The following is an 18311-nucleotide window of genomic DNA, read 5'->3' as shown; positions in this document are numbered from 1 at the left end:
AGTTTCATAAATTACAATTATCTTTTTTCCATGTAGAAATGTAAGTAGTTCAACTTTGATAAGTTCCTTATGATTTATTTTCCCTGTTTACCTTTTCATGCTTCTCTTGCTTCTTGTATCTGAAAGTCAAATTTTCTGTTTAACTCTGTTTTTTTCATCAAGAATGCTTGAAAGTCCTCTATTCCATTGAATGACCATATTTTCCCCTGAAACATGATACTCAGTTTTGCTGGGTAGGTGATTCTTGGTTTTAATACCAGCTCCTTTGATCTCTGGAATATCATATTTCAAGTTCTTTGATCTCTCAGGGTAGAAGCTGCCAGATCTTGTTTTATCCTGATTGTGTTTCCACAGTATTCAAATTGTTTCTTCCTGGCTGAAACAATTCAAATTGTTTCAATTTCTATTTTGCCCTCTGGTTAGAACACACTGGCAATTTTCCTTGAGAATTTCTTGGAGGATGATTTCTAGGTTCTTTTGTTGATCATAGCTTTCAGGTAGTCCAATAATTTTTAAATTCTCTCTCCTGGATCTATTTTCCAGGTCAGTGGTTTTTCTGATGAGATATTTCACATTGCCTTCTATTTTTTCATTTGTTTGGAACAGTTTAATAGTATCTTGATTTCTCATAAAGTCACAAACTTCCATTTGCTCCAATCTAATTCTGAAGGAATGATTCTCTTCAGTGAGCTTTTAAAATTCTTTTTACATCTGGCAAATTTGGCTTTTTAAGGCATTCTTCTCCTCATTGGCTTTTTGAGCCTCTTTTGCCATTTGAGTTAGTCTATTTTTAAGGTGTTATTTTCTTCAGTCAGGTTGTTGACTCTCTTTTCATGATTTTCTTGCATAATTCTCATTTCTCTTCCCAATGGTTCCTCTACTTCTCTTATTTGGTTTTCAAAATCCTTCTTAAGCTCCTCTATGGCCTGTAAGCAGCTTATTCTTCTCTTGGAAGCTTCTGGTGCAGGAGTTCTGGCTTTGAAATCTTCCTCCTGTTCCATGCTTTGATCCTTTTTGTCCCCAAAAAAGGAATCCAGAGTCGGACCACTGTCCTTGCCTTGCTTCCCTAGTTTGCTAATGTTGCCAATCCATTACTTGACTTTTGAGCTTTTTCCCACAGTAGAACTCTGCCTCCAGAGAGGAGAACTTTGTCCCAATCACTGGGGTTTTCTCAGCTGCTGCAGCTATCAGTTGGATGCCTTCTCTGAAGCCTCCCCACACTCTGGCAAACTGGTTACACACTCCAGGACCTCCACCCTAGACAGTGATCCAGATCCATCAGGTTAAAGCAAGAATGGTTACCCCTCAGACTGGTTGCTTGGTCCCCCTACAGTTTTCAGACCAGGAGTTCTGAAGCAGCCAGTTCGTGGTGGCTGCACGGCTGCCATGCCTCAGCTACTTCTCCCTCCAAGTGGTAAAGGCCGGACCACACTCCTGAATACCCAATTCCCAAAGTCCACACTGCACTGATGTCTCACTTTGTCCTTAGCATCTATGTGTTGATAATTCTAGAAACCACCACAGCTGCTGGTGATCTGAAGTCCCTCCAGCTGGTGGCTGGTTGTAGCAGCCCTGAGGCTAAAATGTCCATCTCACTCAGGGCTGGGCTAGACTCCCAACATGCTGCACTGGCCACTTTCTGCTGGCCTGCCTAGGTTGTCCTCAGAGGGAGGTTAGCTTCTCTTTGTCATTTTGTGGGTTCTGTAGTTCCAAAGTTTGTTCAGAGTCACCTTTTACATGAATTGGAGGAGGTGGAAGCAGGAGCCCTGAGGAATTCCTGTTTCTACTCCACTGTCTTGACCCTGCCCCTTGAAAACATTCTTTTTCAAAGTAAGACAATGGGAGCCAGGAGGGTCTTGTTTTAGATTGAGGCTAAAATTGCCCTCTTGGCTTTTCCCAAAAGCAAACTTTCACCTGTAGCAGGATTCCCTCTGAGTAAATTGTGGCATTTCTCTCAGATTCTGATTTGATGCAGACAACTATATCTAAATGCAAACTCAAATAAAACTAGTTGCAGTCCCAATAGCTTTTACCTCAAATGGCAAGTCTCGCCAATCACAGCTTGGGGCTAGATACAATTGCTTTTACTGTTATGGAGTTGCAATAAGTAATAAAAGTTTATAGGGACTTACATAAGAGATTTCATTTCACAGTAAACCAAGTTATTGTTTATATATGCCAGAATCTGGCAAGTTTACAAATAAGGAGAAATCAACAGGGACCCCAAAGAAGGGGCCAATCTGCCTGTGCACCCCATGATATTCTTCTTATGGCCTGATGAAAGTCACATACATTGTCCATGGCAAGTCCTTTATTTTCAATACTGATTTTTTTCCTTGACAGAATGTCTTTCAGGGTTCCCGTATTTTATTTTTAGGATCCCAGTATATGGTAGCTGGCACATGTGGCCTCCAGTCACCCCCTATACATGAAGGTGACCTTGACCATCTTCCTAAAGGAGGAGAGTAGAAAGTGTCTACCCTTAGAGATGCTGTGGGATCAGTTTTAGGTTTTAACAATAATCCCAAATAATTTAGTTTTTGATTTTACAATTTTCATAAGTGAGAGCCAACTTGTTTTAGCTTTAAGACAGGATTAGCAGGATTTAATAAAATAACATACCTGGTTTTAAACAAATTTTTCCATTGTCTTTTAGTTTCAACTAAATTCAGATTAAAATTTGCTTTCTTTAACACCATTTCTGGGTCACAATGGTCACTCAAGTTTTACAATATAAAAGAATTTTACTACAATGTAGAAATACCATAACACAAACAGTAAGATCACATTAATTATTTTTTTCCAAATCACAATTCCAAATATTAAAATTTTTGATAGATTACTGGTTCTACCAAGTTCTGAGGCTGGTTGACTTCTGACCTTGTTTTCCTCTTCTTCTTTTCTCATCTCTCCACAGGTGTAGAACCTGTTTGTGGGGGTGGTCAATTTGGGAAGGAAGGAGAAAGAGGGCACCACTCCTTGTGTGGGAAAACTCGGATTTAGGGGTTACCTAGAAGAGTGGACTTCAGGGTGCCCAGAGACCTAAGGTTATTGCTAGTGGGGCCCCCATGTAGCGCTGCACCTCTCCCCCTTCTTGTTCTTTTCACCAGGTGGGGGAGGTTAACTCAAATTTACTACTACTGTTCTAACTTTTCACTGCAGCCTTAGCTCAGTCAGAGTCAGAATGACAGGATGTAGACCTAGTCTGGGAAGAACTGGGCTGTGACCCAGGAAAGGGTTAAGTGCTAGTCCTATTCCAAAGTGCAGCTTTGAAATATGCCTCTCTTTGATCAGTGAAGTGACCCCTTTTCTCTTAGATAAATCTTGGGGGATGTTTCCCCTTCTTTTTCTGTCTGTCTCTCTACCTTCCAGAACTTGAACAGAGTCCAAGGAAATTGAAAGAGAGAGATTTTTTGTTTTTGTTTTTGCCAACAACCTTTCTTTAAGAGACCATCAATCTTTCTAGCCCAGGTACAGTTTTTTTTTTCTTTTCTGGCTGGCTGTATTTTGAATCTTACAAGGTGGCAGACTCAGATATTTTTACACAGACACAGAGCAGACAGAAAACAAGGATGTCTCTCCACAATAATTTGGGAAAATTCCCTCAGAGGAACTCCTCCAAAATCCAAGCAAGAGCTTGACCCAGGACTTGAAAGACAGGTGGATTCAGATAAACAAGAACTGCGCAGAGATCCCTAAACAGACAGTTTGTGCACATAACAATTAAAACAACCAGAACAGATAGTGACACTAAAACATACACCTGACCCACTGGCAAGCAATACAGACTAGAACAGACTATCAGTCTGATTGACTTTCCCCCATAGCCCTGCCCGACATTTCAGGGGACTGGGGAGATGCTGTTAAGCTGCTTCCAGCCTCCACTCACTCCCAACCATGAGACAGAGAACCATAAGAAAACACCTCTAGAGGATGAGACTAGGGCTCCACGATTTGCCAATTGGGGCAGGAGCAATGTCCAAGGAAGGGTGCTACCCACACTTGATGCTTGGGGCCTTGGAATATCTCAGGACCTGGCTCCCCCAAGTATTGAGTGAGGGACAGCTCACTTTCTCCAGAGGTCGAACTGCCCGTGATCTAGTCTCATGGTGGTGACACAAAACACCACGATCTTGCTGGGGCCTCCAAATGCTGTAAACCAAATGAGTGAGATCGAGACTAGATACAAAGTTTAGGTGGAGTTTATTAGCTGGCAGCTGCAAGGAGTCAAGCACACCCAAATCAAACAGACCTGAGGAGTGTGTGCTTGGGGCTTATAAAGACAAAACCCACAAAAAGTCAGTTATTATGCAAGTGGGAAAATACAGAAGCCAAAGATAGAAATCAGTTTGTTGTCCAGCAATCTGCTTGTTGCCCCACTGAAAAGTTCCTAAGTCTATTCTGAGTACTAAGCAAAAAGAGAGGGGGAGGTCTGGTAAATTTGGGCAGGTCTTGGTGGGTTTGGACAAGCAGGCTTTGTTGGCAGGTTTGGGCAGGTCTCCTAAGCAAACTTTACCCAAGATGGGAGAAATGGGGGAAGTTCACAAAATGGTGGCTATAACACCATCATGATAGCAGTCTTCATTACCTCCTCCTTTAACTTTCTCACACAGGCCCCAAGCAACTACCAGGGTCTCTCTCCATTAGGCCACAGAGAATCAGTGGGATACATTTTATTGCATCCCTTGGCAGCTAAAGCTAACATATTGGTTCCATTGTTACCTCCTTGCATATGATGATCCCTAAAAGTGTGATGCACAAAAGGATTCTGACTAAAATCTATAAATGTCAAGCAATCCACACTATCTACCAATACTCCTCTATCCCCTTCATCACTGATTCTCACCATCCAAGACACTAACAATTCTCCCATTCTTTGGGTGAATCGAATTAATGTATCAATGACCTCCTGCCGAGTGAAATCCTCAGTTATCTCCCTGAACTGTATGTGATCTCCCTGATTGTACTTTTAACCCATTCCCTTGCTATGGAGGAATAAGGTAAATCCTCCCAGCCTGGGATATCCATTTCTTCTTCTAAAGCCCTTCTACCACCAAACAGGGGTCTGAAATGTAATGTTACCATCTTTGTCACCAAATATAGCACCAACACAATATTCACAGCACCAACAACTACTATGAATATGCCAGCATAGTTGTGAATCACAAAATATATCAGACTTTCCATATAGAAGACAGAAGCAAAACATTTATTAAACACTAGAAAACCAAATCCCAACACCAAAAAGCTGAATTCATCATAGCAACAAAGAAACCTATACACAATAACACTGCAGAGAGCAACACCATCCTAAAACCTTCCCACAAACACTCACAAATCCTAGCTGTCTACTTGCCTGCATCCTCTCCTCCTTCCATATAACTGCTCTGACTCTCAGCTTCCTCTGAGCTCTGCTCCTGCTGTTCAGCAAACTCCTCCCACCATAGGCTCTATGTGATTACATTTGGCCTATTAATGGGCAGGGAAGATCTTCAAATTCCCTTAGACCTTTTAAAGGGCAGGGAAGATCTTCAAATTACCATTACCATAATAGCATACTCCCTGAGGTTCCCTTAGTACAGATTCAGGGCCAGGAGGCCATGGCTACCCAGTTGTAGGAGAAGGATCACAGACAGAGAATATAAGAACAGTATAGATATGTAAACAAATTGCTTGACACTGATTCCCTGTATGTGGCAGAGTAGGCAGGTATTCCAGAAGTCCTAGGTTCGAGTTTCACTTCAGGTCCATTCTAGCTGTCTGTCATTTAACTCTGGATAGCTAGATAACTAATTATCTAAGACTAGAAGGTGCCAAGCTTCATGAATAGAGGAAGTTTTGTCAAAAAGACCTCCCTATACTTATGAAATCACAAATATAGCCTGTATCTGAAGCTCAGCATAGAGAAGAAGGTTTATGGATACAAGTTTACTGTCAGATTATTAACTTGCAAATTTAGGGACTCTCAGCCTGGCCCAATCTGGTGCGACTGTTAGTTAGCCTGGCACTAGGGGGAGCCAGTCAATTAGAGTGGAAAGATCACTGACGCTGAAGGAGACCTGGCCTCAAAACCCTTCCCCAGGTGACCTTAGGCAAGTTGTATAACCTCTCTGGGTCTGTTACTTCATCTGGAAAATTATGGGGTTCTAATTCTGAAGTGGGTAACTAGGGGGCACAGTGGGTAGAGCACTGGGCTTGCAGTCAAATCTGAGTTCAAATCTGACTTCAGACATTTACTAGCTGTGTGACCCTGGGCAAGTCACTTAACCCTGTTTGCCTCAGTTTCCTCTGCTGTAAAATGAGCTGAAATAAGAAGTAGCAAACCACACCAGTATATTTGCCTGGAAAATTCTAAAAGGGGTTAGGGAAGTCAGACATAACTGAAAAATTACTAAAAAATTCTGAAGTCCCCATGGCCCCATGATCCTATGAACTTGTTTGGATTGTGGCTAAAGCAAAGATCAGGTTTCAGACAGAAGGAAGGGTCCAAATGCCCAGTAATTCTGCCTCAATATTCAACCTTTAATGGTCTGTATATTCACTCACTCCACAGATGAAAGAACTCATAGCTTCATGGGAGGGCACATATTGGGGACTCTTTTCTGGGGAAGAAAACAGGCTTGAGAGGGATGGAGATATAAGACAAAGGGAAGAAAGTGCCTCCAGACTCCAATCATCCCCTCTGTCCACCTGCTCCCTTGTTCCTCCTGCCTCCTCAGGTGTGAACTCCTCCCTCTCAATTCTTCCCCCAGATACATAATTCCCAAGAGGGTATGCTATGCTCTCAGTCTCTGATCTGCAGCTTCAGAGATTGGGTTGGGCCCTGGTGCCCCGTGATATGTATCTTCCACCTGTAACAATAATGCAATATTCACAACACTCATGGTGGTTATGAATATGCTAGTATAGTGAATCACAAAATGTAACAGGCTCTCCACATGGAGGATAGAATCAAAGTCTTTATTCAAATACCAGAAAACTGAGTCCCAGAACCAGAAAGCCAAAGTCATTACAGTAAGCACGAAGTTAGTACACATGGTTAAAGCAGTGAACACCCACATTCCCAAGCCTTCACAACAGAACAGCCTCCCTCAAGCAGGGATCCTCCTCTCTCACTCACAGTAGCTCCTCAGCCTGGTTCTTGGAAGTTCCTCCCAGAAGAAAGGTGTCAGCAGAAGCTCCAGTCTCCAAAAGCTGGCTCCAAGAAGATATGCCATTCCCAGCTGAGGATTTTCCTTCTATACACCTCCCTGTTTCATCCCCTTCCTATTATATCAGCAACAGGGATTCATACCTTCTGTTTCTTAGCAGGAGCTTGATGTAATTACTAAGTGCTAAATACCTGTTAGCTTGTCAATACAAAGGGCGTGGAAGATCTTCCAATTCCATTAACATCACCACACCCCAGTTACATCAAAGCTCCTGGCCTCAGGTAGACTTCCCTCCTCTGTACTCTTCCTTGTTCCCTTCCCACTGAAAGGCTTGGATGCTGAGGTCTCTGTGCTGCCTGCTGGCCCTGGGACAGGGAGAGAAGGAAAGAATGAGCAGGATCCTTTCAAATCAGACTCCAGAAACAGCAGGGGAATAGAAAGTGTTTTTTCAGGCAATTTTGTCTCATCTCCTGTTTATCTGAGCTCCCTTGGATCTTGCTCCTTTAGCCAGCTGCTATGACTGGACTGCACCCTAGACGCTGGGGTCTGTCTGGTCTCCTGTGAATTCTTTGGGTCCAGGGCTCTGGCTACATAGGGTCAGACCTAGGCTGTATCTGAACTGTGTTGGTGGTGTATTTGGGACCAGTTTCATACTGTCCTAAGTCATGTCTAAGTTGGATTGGTGCCATGTTTGGGGTTTCCTTGGGCCATATCCAGGGTGTATCTGAGTTGTGTCTGAAATGTATTAGTGGTGTGTTTCGGGCTGTGTCTCAGGATATTCAGAGTCATATCTGAGCTGTGTTGATGCTTTGAGGCCATATCTCAGGCTGTCTAGGACTCTATCTGGACTTTATTGTACCACATTTGGAGGCCATGCTCTGGGTTCATCTGTTTTGGTTTCATTTGTTTTCATTCAGTTTTGGCGGGGGGGGGGGTCATGTCTAGACTATCCCTTATAACCTCTTATATGTTATCTCCAAAGCCATATGTGATGATGAGATTATTGGGGAGTTTGAGCCAGTATTGGGGAGATTATAATGAGAGCTATATTTAAACTAGTATCTAGCATGTTTTTCCAGAATTGTATCCAGAGCCAAGACCAGGAGTTGTCTGAATAGTGTTTATATGGGGGCATCTGGCCCTTATCTTAATGATATGTCTCAGTCATGTCTTATGTGTCATAGGTTTGTCATGGAGGGGGCCCAATTAGGGCTATATAGAATTCTGGACCATGTAACCACAGATATCATCTCTAAATCTTTGCAACTGGGATTGGGTAGGTGAGGAAGATTTATCCTATGTGTGGCATATCCCTAGGACCTAATCTAGGGCATGAGAGCAACCTGGCATAATGAATAGTGGATTGCAATTGACGTCAGAAAGACCTGGGTTCATAGTTTCTGATGTATACTAGCTACATAATCATAGGCAAAGTATTTCACCTCCAAGTGCCTTGTAAAACTCTAAGACCATAAGTTTCAGGCAAATAGAAGATATACCATGATTTCTAGAGCTTCCAAATAGAAATTCCCAACACCAATGAATTCAGAGGTTCAAAGGTGGGGAGGGGGAAAGTATCCAAGTCATGTCCAAGTCCATATGTGCATTGTGTCTAAGCCTGTGTTTAAGCCAGTGTCCAAAGTATACGTCTGGGGCTATTTATAGGGGCATGTCTTGGGGAATGGGTGGGTCATGTCTAGGATGTATCTAGATCTTGACTTGGTAAGTTTCTGAGTCATATTTTTTGGAGGGATAGATTTCCCTCTCAAAACATCACATCCATGATTTGTCTTGGCTCATGTTAAGATTGTGTATGGTTCATGTCTTGGAATGGGTAGTGTCTGATACCATACTGAGACTCTTGGTAATGTTAGGTCAAATCTGACCATATCTAGAGTACTCTGCATCATGTCTGGGCCCTTTCTTAAGTTGCATCTATTTAGTACAGCTAGGTGTGTTTGGCCATAATACTATCTCCACTCTCTTTCTCCTGCCCTCTGCCTAGTCTCACCTCCGTACCCACTCCATTCTCTGCTGTCCTTCTCTTCCTGCCTTGTCCACACTGGGCTTAGAAGTGAACTAAGGGGAGTGATACAGGAAGAAAACCCCAGTCACTTACCTGACTTAGAGCTTGGGACCCCCAACCCTTGTTGACATCTCCACCTTCAACCTCCTCAGAACTGTTATATATGCTCCTTGTTCTTCCCCTTATCCCAAATCATAGTCATGTCAGGCTTCTGAAAGATCTATCTCTCTCTTACAGCCATTGTTGCACCCAAGGACAGATTCTTCTATAGCTTCTTGGAACCATGGCTGGGTGAGTGATGTGTAGGAATAGGACCTGGGGAGAAAGCATTGGTCAGGAAGCAAAGGGTGTTTTGGGTTGGACAGGAGGACTAAGGAATTTGTGTCATGAGAGACTGAGGCTTAAGATGAGGCCAGTATTGGGGAATCTAGGAGCTAGGCTCTGGAATGTTTGAAGCAATGGGGGAATAGGATGAAATCCTTGTCTGGGGGAGCTGGGGCAATATTGTTATTTGGGAAGTTTAGGGTCTTAAGACTCTGCAGAAATGGAGGCCTAGGATTGGGAGAAGAGGGTCTATGAAATGACGACTATGGAATTGGGGGTGGGGGTAAAGGGTTGAGGACCTTATTTGGGGACTTAAAATTGAGTTAGGGGCTAAGAGTTGGGAGAGGGAATGGAGGACTGAGAAGAGGGCTGAGCATTTGGTTCTGGGAGCAGAGAGAATGGACTGAGACCTGAGACTTGGAGATTGATCCCTATGATGGTCTTTCTTCAGGGGATGGGCTACTGCTGAGTAAAGGAGACAAATGGAGCCACCACCGACGCATGCTGACCCCAGCTTTTCACTTTGACATCCTCAAATCTTATGTGAAGATCTTCAACCAGAGTGCAGACATCATGCATGTGAGCTTGGAAGAGCTGGCCAGGTTGGGAGGGAAACTGTCCAGGACTGAGCCTGCACAAAGTGAATTCCCCTCCAGACCAGGCTGGGCCTCAAGAGGCCCATGGGAGCCATTGTCCCATCCATGTTTTTTAGTGAGAGTGTGATGGGATTGGGATTGTAGGGAAGAGTCCATGATTACCATCAACCAGGAGCCTCTTCCAGGACCTTGCAGGTCAGTTTCCAATACACATGACCTCATCTCTTCCAAATATCTTTGGAGGTATGGAATCCAGTGCTGATTATCCCCATTTTACAGATGAGGAAGGAAGATCTGACCCAGAGAGGTACTGTCACTTTTCCAAGGTCACACAGTGTTTCAGTGACTGACCTGGGACTAGCTCTCAGTTGCTGACTCTCAAAAAAAGGATATTTCCATCCAAATAGCAAATTCTCAATATGGCTCATAACCCTGCTGTTCTTCATATAGCAAATAGATATCTCTTCCTTGCTCTTTCTGGGTGCCTGAAGAGGCAGGAGTCAATGGGTCAGATCATGGGAGAAGGCCAACACAAATGTGCTTTCTCTCTCTCTCTCTCTCTCTCTCTCTCTCTCTCTCTCTCTCTCTCTCTCTCTCTCTCTCTCTCTCTCTCTCTCTGTCTCTCTCTCTCTCTCTCTCTCTCTCTCTCTCTCTGTCTCTGTCTGTCTCTGTCTCTCTGTCTGTCTCTGTCTCTCTCTCTGTCTCTGTCTCTCTTTTTCAGGCAAAATGGAGGCGTCTGTGTTCTGAGGGCAGCGATTACCTCAACATGTTTGAACACATCAGCCTCATGACCCTGGATAGCCTGCAGAAATGCATCTTCAGTCACAACAGCAACTGCCAGGAGTGAGTCACAGCCTAGCCCTGGGCTCTGTGGATGAAAAAAATGACAGCTTTAGGGGGTAAGGGAAGAGAGAACTCTGGAGCAGAGGGGATGCGCAGTGTTGAAGACAGGATCTGGAAGGATTGGGAAGGTAGAACAACTTAAATCTAATGTGGAAACTGGGGGCCACATACATGACTGCCTGGAAATTAGAGGCAGGGTAGGGCCATTGAAAGTAGAATGGATCAGGAGTCAGATGGCATGGGCTCTAACCTCAGTCCTCTTAGTTACTGTTGGTGTGACCTTAAGCGAGCTGTTTAAGTCTTCCCTGAGACTCAGTTTTCTCATCTATAAAATGAGAGGGTTGGACTAGATGACCTCTGAGGTCTCTTCTAGTTCTAAATTTATGATCCAATACCTATGATACCCCTCTGAGAACTCAGGGAACTTGGAGAAGGACCTGAGTATGAGTCATGGGAGAACTTGGGTATGTTCAACCACATGTTAAGTAAAAAAAAATTTACATACATACACACATACATGCATGTGTATATTATCTATATTTTTATCATCTACATCTATATGCTTGTCCATCTCTATATTCTTTATATCTATATCTGGAATGATGATAAGCTCATTTCTCCAAAGGCAGCAGAAGAAGGAAAGCCTGGGAGGACTTTTGGTAGGAAAAACCTTAAGGGTGCATTTTGCCCTATTCAATCAAATATCTTTTAATGGTAATCAATCCTTTAATGGGGAAGCTAGGTGGCACAGTGGGTAGAGTGCCAGGGCTGGAGTCAGGAATACCTAAGTTCAAATATGGCTCCAGAGACTTACTAACTTTGTGAGCTGGTCAAGAAACCTGTTTGTCCCAGGTCTCTCATCCATAAAGTGAACTGGAGAAGGAAATGGCAAACTACTCAACCATCTCTGCCAAGAAAACTCAAAATGGGGTCACAAAGAGTTAGACCTGACAGAAAAAAAAGACTGAAATGATTTAATGCCTACAAAGTGTGCTGCTTCCTTTGTGCAAGGACCAATTGCTTTTCCTTTCTTTGTTTTCTTTAACAGCATTTTTACTCTTTCATTCAACATACTGAGGATTGTGAGATTTAAATGTGGTGTCTAGATCTAGTGATTCTGTCACTGATAGAGAAAACTATGCTGTATAAATCTTGAGAGATGTTTTATATTTTTTTATCTGTTGTCATATTCTAGTTTCCTCTTTAAGTTCTCTCAAGATGATCTAGCTCAAATGGGTTTCCTTCCAATTTTTCTGTAAACTCAATTTTTCTTCTAACACTTTTTTCCACATGAAATAATAACACTGATAATCATCTTTTACTACCCATACTCAAAATGGGTTTTACCCTGGCTGCCCTACCTCTCCACTTAGCAAGGATTTTACTAGCCAAAGCAATATCTAGGTATTTTCCTCTTCTCAGAATGGTGACTGGTTTGAATCAATAAGCCTTCTCTAGAAAATAGTAATAGTTCATGTCAATATCTGTTCCTTTGTCCATTTCCCTTTTGTCTTGCATTTATTGTTTGTGTAGATTTTTCAAGGAGGAATGTAAGATCCTGATCATAAAGGAAAAGCAGGAAGGTACCTCAGAGGTCATATAGTTCAACCTACTCATATTCCCACCAAACTTAAGGAAAAAATAAACAGGCATTTCTATAACATAGTAGAATGGTGGGGAGGGATGGGGAGGGGGAAGATGACTGTACATGAAATTGCAAACTCTTTTTGCATAAGAGCAAGATAAAAAGGGGAGATTAAGTTATTTCCCTAAGGTCACATAGTCAGGAAATGTCGGTGGTGGGATTTGAAACCCAGTCTTCAGATTCTATGACTTTCAGTTAGAAAGGTCTCCTAACATCTGACATAAGGATACCATAGGAGAGAGAAATGTATTCAGAAGCTGATTTGGGATACAGAATATAGAATCCTTATGGGGATATTGCTGAGACCTCAGGCAGGTTGTGAGCATGGTCAAGTACACTGTTGCCCCTCTTGGAGGAATACACCCACAAAGGGATGCACAAAAGAATAACCATTCCCCACAGTTGTATTGGTCCCCCTAGCTGAACTTCCACTTGTCTCCTGGTCTCTCCAGCACTATCTGGTTCTGCACAGGCAGGATTATTTTGCTAGCCTTCAGCCCCCAACAGCTGCTTCTTTCAGCTTATATGTGTTGGATGCAGCCCAGTGTGATACTCAAGAGTATTCAGTGGCACTTTCATCCTGTTGTGTTAACCCAAGTTGTCAGCCACTCCACTTCTGGTCCATGAAGCCATATTTTCTTCATTTCTCTCTAGGTACCAAGATCAACCACATATTGGAGAGGTCCTTTTCCATTCTCTACCAATCAGCTGGGTGTGGGTATGAGTGGGGCAAGGATAAATTTGTTTTGAAGGAAATTATAGAATTTGTTTTGGATTATATAGAGTCTGAGGGGTCAGGGTTCTCTCCTTGTTGAACCTGACCCCTGACCCTGGGACCCATGCTTTTGTCAGGAAGCCCAGTGCCTACATTTCAGCTATCCTGGAGTTGACTTCCCTTGTGGTAAAGCGTTACAATCATCTGCTTCTATACTACGATACCATATACTATCTCACCAGTGAAGGAAGGCATTTCTCTCGTGCCTGCCGTCTAGTGCACGATTTCTCAAATGCTGTCATCCAGGACCGACGTCGTATCCTTGCCCAACAGGGGACTGAGGCTTTTCTCAGGAACAAGGGCAAAAGCAAGACCATTGACTTCATAGATGTTCTCCTACTGGCCAAAGTGAGTACTGAGTTTGGAGAGGAGGAATGGGAGGAGATGACAGCATTGTGGGGATCCTAAAGAAGATAGGGAGAGACATGAAGGACTTAGGCAGAGGGGAGAGACATTGGCTTAGATATCAGAGTTAGAATGCAATATGGAATGGATGCAGCCCTGACCAATAAGAGAATGGCAACCTGACTGTTGCCATCTTCTTCAAAAGCTGTCTTTCCCTAGGGCACCTAAACTTTTGTGAATTCATATAAAACATTGAGTATGTAGGGAGAAGATGTACCATCCCTCTGGATGCTAGAGTGGCTTAGTTACCCCTCATTGTTTTTTGGTATATTAGCAGAGTCTATGAAGTTTTATGTATATCATCTCTGTGACTGGTTCTAGTAACAATGAGGAAATTTCTTTTGTTCTAAATATATAAAAAGAATTTTCCCAATTCTAGATGAAGTTAGAAGTACTGCTGTGACTGATTCTTGGTTTATCTAGGTATATAAGGGGGAATCTAGCTGGCACAGTAGAGAGAGTGCTGGACTTGGAATCAGTAAGACTCATTTTCCTGAGTTCAAACGTGACAACAGATTTGTGTGACCCTGGGCAAGTCACTTAACCGTTTGTCTCAGTTTCTCATCTGTAAAATTATCCTGAGAGGGAAATGGCAAAGCATTGTAGTGTCTTTGCCAAGAATGTCCCAAATGGGGTCCTGAAGAGTCACACACAACTGAAGCCACTAAACAACAACATGAACCAGGTATATAATAAAAATGACTATGATTCTAAACATATCAAAGGGTAACTCTGTGATTCTAGGTGTGCCAGAATACTTTTATGGAGTCTAGATTTATCCAAAGGTATCTCTGTCTTGGTTCTCCGTATATCAAAAGAGTTTCTGGTGAAATAGGTAGGTAGATAGATACAAATAAAAATGATTGATTGATATAGATTTAATGGAAGAATAAAGATAGAAATAAATGTAGATGAGAAAGAGAGAAATGAAAGGAGAGGGAAGAGGGAAGAAAGGAGGAGAGAAATTGTGTGTGTCTTGGAGGGGGGAGGTTTCCTGAGTTTATTTTTAAGAAAATTAAGGAAATTTATCATATTCTAGGCATACCTTGGAGTATTTATGATTGTTTCTAAATTTACCAAGGGATATTACATATGCTAGAAGACCCAACATTTTGGAGGGTCTCTAGAAACACAGAATATTTACAATTTGGGTAAGAGTCTCATCTAATTCTAGGATTCTGTGATTGTGTGTCAGGGGTTTTATCTATTTTCATTTGAGAGGGTTCTGAGATTCTAGAGATATCAGAAGACCTTCATGGAAGGGGGGTTGGTTCTAGATTCCATAGGAATTATAAACACTAGTTTCAGGTTTATCAAAGGGTTCTTTTGTGGTGATAAGCACTTTATACATAACTTAATAGATATTCACAATGACCTGGTTAGTTACTATCCTCATTTTATAGAGGAGGAAACTGATGTAGATAGAGAAGGTATGTAATTTGCCCAGAGTCATAGGGATATTGCGTTAGGCTACATTACATTTTGGGTCTTTCTGACCTCCAAGTTATGTGCTCTTCCACTTTGCTACCTAAGAGAGTAGTTCTACATAAAAAGGGGTTGGAAAGTTCTGCCTTAGAACATCTAAGTAGGCTTACTCATTGGAAAGGAAGCATCTAAGAACTAATAGACAGGGGCCTGCTCTAGGATGAAGATGGAAAGGCTTTGTCAGACAAGGACATCCAGGCAGAAGCTGACACTTTCATGTTTGGAGGTGAGCTTCAAATGAGACAGAGGGGACAGAACTGAGGGTGCTTGGGGAGGGGTAGGGATTTTTCATTTGCATCTCATCCCTGCCATCAGCCCCACTGACCCTTGCTTGAAATAAGGTTAACCTAGAGGGTGTTTCATCAATTCCATACACTGCTCCATGACCTAGAACAGAGAGAAATGCTGGGAAGATAGGGATGTTCTTCCCACTGGCTCGTGATGAACTGGCTCTTGACTCCTGTTGCTTCTCTGGGATTTTCTTCCTCCTGGGATTTTTCCACCCCCTAGGTCATGACACCACTGCAAGTGGCATTTCCTGGGTCCTCTACAACCTGGCCCAGCATCAGGAGCATCAGGACCACTGCCGCCAGGAGGTACAAGAGCTCCTGAGAGGTCGTCAACCAGAGGAGATTGAATGGTTGGTGTGAGCTGACACTAAGAATGGAATCCAGGGTGTGTGGGGAACCATGAGTATACTAGCATCAGCTATATAAGAGCTTTTGTTTTTTTTTTAAGAGCTATTGTTAAATTTCTAATGTCAGAAATTAACAACTCTTACAAATCAGGGCTAGATTTATTGTTGTGTAGACAGTCTAGATTTAAGAAGGTAAGGGAGAAAATATTCACGATGCAGAATAAATTTAAAAGTATGTGTGCACATATATTTCCCTCCCCTCCCAGTCTGGTTGTTAAATATTTACCAGCACACTCCTGTATTGTTCTATAAACATTGCTTGAGTTCAGCAAGAGTACAATAGAAGACTCAGGGAGCAAAGCTGTCTCTATGACTGCAGGGTCCTAATAACAACACTAAACAATCACCATTTATACAGCATTTTAAGGTTTGCAAAGTGCTTTCCTTCCATGATCTCATCTGCCCTTCACTCCATTCCAGGGGGGATCCCCTATGAACCAAAGTCAACCTATTGCCCTGACTACATCCCCAGTCATATAGGTTCCCCAAACTCCCTGTTGGATTCCTGGGTAACTTTCCTCAGCTGCTGCTCAGAACTCAAATCCTGGAGATTTCTACATCCAAAACCTGCCTTTGAGTCCTGTCCTCCCCTTCCCCAATTTTCTCATCAGTAGTGGTCCCATTAGTATCCTCCAAAGTTTGAAATGTAAGAGCCCTCTGACTTGATTATCAAAGTCCATATTCAGTCCTTTATACCGCCCCCTTCATACAATTATTGACATCTATGACTTCATGGTCACTGACTATCAGGGTCCTATAGACTTTGCCTGAACTTCAACCTCTCTTTATCAGGGTTTTAGATGTTAACATTGTCCCCTCTGCACTTGAAGGGGATGGAGGAGATTCTCCCTATCTCCACTTTTCTGGAGCTGACTGGGTTCCTCTCTCCAGGGATGATTTGTCTCAGTTACCCTTCCTGACCATGTGCATCAAAGAGAGCCTCCGTATGCACCCACCAGTTTCCATGGTCTCCCGCTACTGCACCAAGGACATCCAGCTGCCTGATGGGAGGATCATTCCTAAAGGTTCACTTGCCAGGGGCTCATAACCAGGGCAAGGGGAAGGGGTTAAAGAAGTCTCACATTTAGGGCCTGTATGGGAGGTTGGTACAACACATCCATTGGTAGAGTTTACAAACTGCATTAAGCTCTCTCCTATTCTGGTCAACAGGAAACATCTGCCTAATCAGCATCTCAGGAACTCACTATAACCCTGCAGTGTGGCCTAACCCTGAGGTATCACTGTCATTCTTCCACCGAAACTCCCCTAGGCTAGTTAGTGCTAGGGAACTGGGACATTCATGGGGATGGAGGTGTGTAGTTGTGTTGTAAGATCTTGAGTAAGAGGGAGAGTGCATGCCTAGAGTGAGCAAGACCCTGTCAACACTCCAGGTTTATGACCCATATCGCTTCGACATCAACAATGCCCAAAAGATTTCACCCCTGGCTTTTATACCCTTCTCAGCTGGACCCAGGTAAGTCAATTCTTTCCCCACCGCTTTTTCTGACCTCCCCAGGTGGTGTTTTTGCCCGCTATAGAACATTGTGGGGAACTATGTCCAACAAGAACCCTGTTCCCATGTGCTCAAAAGGGAATTGGAGGCCCAATCTCAGCATGGGAGGACCCTAGAAACAGCCTGGGGTCAAAGTCTGGGAATTGTTAGCCTCTCCTCCCTTGAACAGGAACTGCATTGGGCAGAACTTCGCCATGTCTGAGATGAAGGTTGTGCTGGCCCTCACCCTACTGAGGTTCCGAGTACTCCCTGATAAACACCCAGTTCGAAGAAAGTCAGAAATTATTCTCAGAGCAGAAAGTGGTCTGTGCCTGAAGGTGGAGCCACTGATAGGTCCTTCCAGCTCTAAGTCACACCTCTCAGAAGCCACTTAGGAAAGATGCCTGTATGTATCCTTCTGCTTTTGAGCCTGAAAGCCTGCCTTCTACCTGCCCATCCAGTCACCCTTACCTTGATTGTAACTATTCTAAATAAAAACACTTCAACAGCATATATTGGCTTTCATTTTGTATTTCTCTACCTAGAGAACTGGAGGACTAGGGCCAGGAGAGAGTAGCTAGGATTCTGTGTTTTTAGCCCTAGGCTCTGGGGGGACAACTGTCTTATTTTCAATCCTAGGTATACTCTGACTCCAACGTGAGATCCTTGAGATTTGATGTTCTGCAACATCATAGCCTAGATTGGGCACAGTGCTAGGCTTGGACCCAGAAAAACCTGAGTTCAAATCCTACCTTGTATTCTTACTAATTCTGTGACTCTGGAAAGGTCAATTAACTTTTCAGGGGTCTCAGTTTCCTCAGCTGTAAAATGAGAGGGCAGGACTCAATGACTTCTAAGGGCCATTCCAGCCT

The 18311-nt window shown here is 43.1% G+C and overlaps 1 protein-coding gene across 2 annotated transcripts in view; it reads left to right on the top strand.

Annotated features, from left to right (window-relative positions):
- LOC138172369 (cytochrome P450 4F3-like) overlaps positions 1-17952 on the top strand; it is a 57612-nt gene extending 39660 nt beyond the window's left edge. For both annotated transcript variants that reach the window (XM_069102132.1, XM_069102131.1), the window contains 10 exons: positions 9415-9468; positions 9953-10080; positions 10819-10940; positions 13438-13708; positions 15410-15476; positions 15761-15890; positions 16839-16972; positions 17118-17182; positions 17339-17421; positions 17630-17952. In XM_069102132.1, the coding sequence (XP_068958233.1) occupies positions 9415-9468; positions 9953-10080; positions 10819-10940; positions 13438-13708; positions 15410-15476; positions 15761-15890; positions 16839-16972; positions 17118-17182; positions 17339-17421; positions 17630-17834 (1259 nt within the window). In that variant the 3' untranslated portion in view covers positions 17835-17952. The remainder of the gene's footprint in view (positions 1-9414; positions 9469-9952; positions 10081-10818; positions 10941-13437; positions 13709-15409; positions 15477-15760; positions 15891-16838; positions 16973-17117; positions 17183-17338; positions 17422-17629) is intronic.
- Positions 17953-18311: the final 359 nt, after the last annotated feature.

The sequence above is a fragment of the Petaurus breviceps genome, unplaced genomic scaffold (assembly GCF_028583685.1).
Source record: "Petaurus breviceps papuanus isolate PSGF00001 unplaced genomic scaffold, PetGlider_PUasm1.0 523, whole genome shotgun sequence".
Lineage (NCBI taxonomy): Eukaryota > Metazoa > Chordata > Mammalia > Diprotodontia > Petauridae > Petaurus > Petaurus breviceps.
Note: the sequence above shows the minus strand (reverse complement) of the source record. Positions and strands in the feature narration are given on the sequence as shown.